Genomic DNA, 4,349 nt, shown 5'->3' on the forward strand with positions numbered 1-4,349 from the left:
GAGAATTGGCGGTCGGTCGGTCTGCGGTCTGTCAGACCACCTTCAGACGGTCTGTCAGACGGTCTGTCTGTTAGCCACACTGGGTCAATGCGACCATCCAAGCTTGCGACCACTTAGACGGTGTAGAAGATGGCATATTGTCCCTACCTGGACAGTGCAACTTCGATCCGTACTCTATGGTCGGTGCAAGAGTGCTCTGCGAAAACGGAACCGTCGTTATAAGTCCAGAAGACGCGCAACTGGTACAGACGATCTGGGATGGACCAAAGCATGCGGATGGAACACCTATATGGCATGGCATGTCAAAAGGAAGCTCGTTCGAAGATTTAGCCGAGACGATCTGCCAAGGTACGAAGTGTACCGGCCATCCATTTTCAACCGGCGACGAGTGGATCAGGCTGTTCGTTCGTCAGGATAAGGACTTCGACCTCGATAATATTTCAGCTGACGACTTTGACGCCGTTGTGAATCTATCTGTAACGGGCAAGCCGCTTTAACGGCGGCTGCGCCGCCTAGCTTCTAGAACCTTCCATTGGCTCGAAGCTATAAAATGCCGTTATGCTCTTATGTAGTAGATTCTCTTTCTTTCTTTCTTTCTTTTCTATCTTGATAGTAAACAGCATAGGGACTAGTTAGTTGTATCAACTCACTAGAGGCCTTTCACATACTATCAAGATCACTGAAGACATTGAAGACACTGAAGACACCGAAGACACTGAAGACACCGAAGACACCGAAGACACTGAAGACACCAAACTGAGTCCCGTCGAACTATTAGCGTTCAGCGAAGTCGCGATGGCCGAAGATAACAACAACATGCAGCCGGACGTCCTCAGCGCCCTGGTTGCCGAGATACGAAGTCTGAGAGAAGAGAGTTCCCGAAGAAACACCCAGTTTGAAGAACGTTTTATTGCCCTGGAACTCCAACAACACCAGCAAGCCCGTTCGTCTGAACTCCTAGAGCCAACGCCATCTGTCACCCCGGCTGTCCCCATTGAGGACACCCGTGTGGTCGCCACTCACAACCCTCACCCAACCAAGCGCCCCAAATTACGAGACATACCGAAATTCGGCGGCGACAAGGCCCAGTGGCGAAGCTGGAAACTAGAAACCGAAGGAAAGCTACGAGTCGACAAAGAAGCCCTTGGAGATGCAGAAGGCCACTTTATGTACATCTTCATGAGCCTAGAAGGCAAGGCTAAAGACAACGTGACCACATTTGTGGAGATGCAAACCGAGAAGAAAACGTTCAATGTTGCTGAACTACTCAACCGCCTCGAATTGCTGTACGGGAGAGGGATCGCAAGCAGAGAGCTACACGCAACCTGCATTCGATTAAGCAAGGAGAGAATGAACCGTTCACGTCCTTTACCCCCGCTTTGAGAGGGAGATCGCCAACGCCAACGCCGAGTATTGGCCAGATGACAGCAAGATTTCCTACCTCCAGGAGGCCCTAAACGATAAAATGAAAGCAGCCCTCATAGGCTCTGACCCCTCTGCCATCAGCAGCTATGTTGGGCTGGCGAGGAGGTGCGATTCGCTGAGCAGCCAGATGGAATTGTTGGGTCAGTGGAAAAGGCCTCGAGGCAACACAAAGAGTTCGGACAACTATGACAACCACCAGAATCATGGAGGCCAGGCTGCCCAGAAACAGTCTGGCCAGAAAACCGAAGTTAGACGAGAGGATATGATGGAATGGGAACCAACTCTACAAGCATCCGCGAAAGTGAACGCTACGCGCACCCGCAGTGATAAGAACACATATGGTTACCAATCCAAGCGACCAGAAGACCAAGCGCTGTTGGGCAAGCGTGCCAAGTGGGTCGACCAGGCCGAGATGGACGCCCGTTACCGTGAAGGGCGTTGCCTCCGTTGTGGAAGAGACAACTGCAGAATCGAGCGCTGTCCATTGGCTGCGCCTATCCGACCCGCAAACACGACCCGACGCACTCAGGTCAATGCCGTGACCCCGTCACGACCAGCGGTCACTAAAGCCGAGGTCACCGAAGACGATACTTCTTCTCATAGCGATGAAGATTCAGACTAGGGACACGCGGCGGCTGTGAGAGAATGGGATGTGAGCGGAAAAGCAAAAATGGACGGAGAACCGTTCATAGCAGACGTCAGGGTGAACGGCACAGACTTCGTGCCATCTCTTGTCGACTATGGCTGCCTCTGCTACGGCGCGGTTAGCAAGCGCACATTTCACTCTCTCCAGTTGCCACATATACGCGTTCAGCCGCGTATCTTGGAGAACGCAGCCGGAGACGGCAAGGAGGTCAAAATCGACAAGATCACGTATGTGTCGATCGACCTCGATGGACATCAGCAGCATCGTGTTTTCATGTACGTCATCGACGATCTGAACTGGGATATGATCCTGGGTAAACGATGGATGGAAGACCAGGATGTTCACATCCATGCGAAGGAAGGATATCTCGAGATCGGGTCCAATGGAGTTCAAGTACGAGACCGACGACGTTACCAGCCTCCCCAGCTAGATGTCTCTAATGTCATGGCCGCAACCTTTTAGCAGAAGCACGCCGTGACAAACGCAAAGGCGGCATTGGAGTTCACTCGGTCACGATGGCGGATATTGACAAGGCCCTAAGACCGAAACCGAAGACTGACATAATGGAGAAGCTGCCACCACAGTACCACAAGTGGTCTCGAGCTTTCTCTCAGCAACTGGCCGACCAGCTGCCCCCTCATCGGCCAGGTGTGGACCTGAAGATCGAAGTGCTGAAAGACGAGCATGGCCGAGAGAAGCCCTACCCTGGGGACCGCTTTACAGCATGTCCCGCGAGGAGCTATTGGTGCTACGAAAGACCCTCACAGAACTACTCGACAAGGGATTTATTAGAGTCAGCAGTTCGCCAGCCGCAGCACCAGTCCTTATGGTGAAGAAGCCCGGCGGAGGCATCCGCTTCTGCGTGGATTACAGAGGTTTGAATCACATAACGAAGAGGGACCGCTATCCCTTGCCTTTACTGAGCGAGACCTTGCGAACGATAGCCAAGGCAAGGTGGTTCACCAAGGTAGATGTTATAGCAGCGTTCCATAAGATCAGGGTCGCCCTGGCGAGGAAGAAAAGACAGCCTTCAGAACGCGCTATGGATCCTTCGAATGGCTGGTAGTTCCATTCGGCCTGACAGGCGCACCAGCAGCCTTTCAGCGGTATATTAACAGCGTGCTCCAGGATTACCTCGATGATTTTGTGTCAGCGTATATCGACGATGTCCTGATCTTCTCCTCTGGAAGCCTGCAAGACCACCGCGACAAAGTCGGCAAGGTCCTCCAACGACTGATGGACGCTGGGCTGCAACTGGACATCAACAAGAGCGAATTCGAAGTCAAGGCTGTGAAATACCTTGGGTTCATCATCGAGGCGGAGTGTGGGATCCGAGTCGACCCAGAGAAGGTTGAGGCTGTGAAGGGATGGGCAACTCCGACGAATATTAAATCCGTGAGGAGTTTTATCGGATTCGCGAACTTCTACAGGGTGTTTATGCCAGAGTTCTCGGTGATAGCGGAGCCGCTAACGCGGCTAACGAAGAAGGACGTGCCATTCCGTTGGGATGGATTGTGCGAAGAAGCCTTCGAGAAACTCAAGGACCTGTTGATCACGGCCCCGATCCTTGCACACTTCCATCCAGAAAGGGAGACTATCGTGGAAGCGGACGCTTCAGGATTCGCGTCGGGAGGCGTGCTCCTGCAGAGAGATGATAAGGATGGACTGGTACGACCTGTCGCATACTTCTCGAAGAAACATTCGGCAGCCGAAGCGAACTACGCTATCCATGACAAGGAGCTACTCGCCATTCTCAGATGTTTGGAGCAGTGGGAACCAGAGCTACGGGCAGTAGAGCACTTCAAGATCCTAACGGACCACAAGAACCTGAGATACTTCTACTCGGAAAGGAGGTTGACAGAGAGACAAGTGCGGTGGTCGGAGTTCCTGTCCAAGTTCCAATTCAAGCTCGAATGGAGGCCAGGCCGCAAGGGTGGATTGCCTGACGCGCTCTCTCGACGGGACCAGGATATGCCGGCCAACTACTCCGATGAACGACTAAAGGGACGCATTATGAGGCTATTCCAAGATGATCACCTTAGAAGGATCCCAATATCGACATTGTCTACCAACACCGAGGTGCCCAGGAAATCAACTTCGGAAAAGAGATTAGGATATTTGAAGATGAGGAGTTACAGCAGCTGTGGCACGCCGCACGCCAAGAAGACAAGCTCTATCAAGAACTCACGAAGCTGGTAGCAGATGGAGCGAAGAGTTTGCCAACAGGATTACAGAAGGAGAAGGTTGTCAGCATTTCAGAATGCTCGTTAGACAATAG

At 52.4% G+C, this 4,349-nt stretch overlaps 1 protein-coding gene across 1 annotated transcript; it reads left to right on the top strand.

The window, feature by feature from the left end:
* Positions 1–795: 795 nt before the first annotated feature.
* Positions 796–4,349, top strand: HRG_07073 (reverse transcriptase (RNA-dependent DNA polymerase) domain-containing protein; the record flags this gene model as incomplete). The annotated part of the gene is made up of 11 exons (XM_044865544.1): positions 796–1,286; positions 1,387–1,853; positions 2,121–2,464; positions 2,644–2,719; positions 2,770–2,900; positions 2,967–3,038; positions 3,200–3,466; positions 3,560–3,706; positions 3,767–4,048; positions 4,114–4,262; positions 4,343–4,349. The coding sequence occupies 11 exons, from the start codon at positions 796–798 to the stop codon at positions 4,347–4,349; spliced, it is 2,433 nt and encodes an 810-aa protein (XP_044719506.1).

This window comes from Hirsutella rhossiliensis (genome assembly GCF_020360975.1).
Source record: "Hirsutella rhossiliensis strain HR02 chromosome Unknown scaffold00007, whole genome shotgun sequence".
NCBI lineage: Eukaryota > Fungi > Ascomycota > Sordariomycetes > Hypocreales > Ophiocordycipitaceae > Hirsutella > Hirsutella rhossiliensis.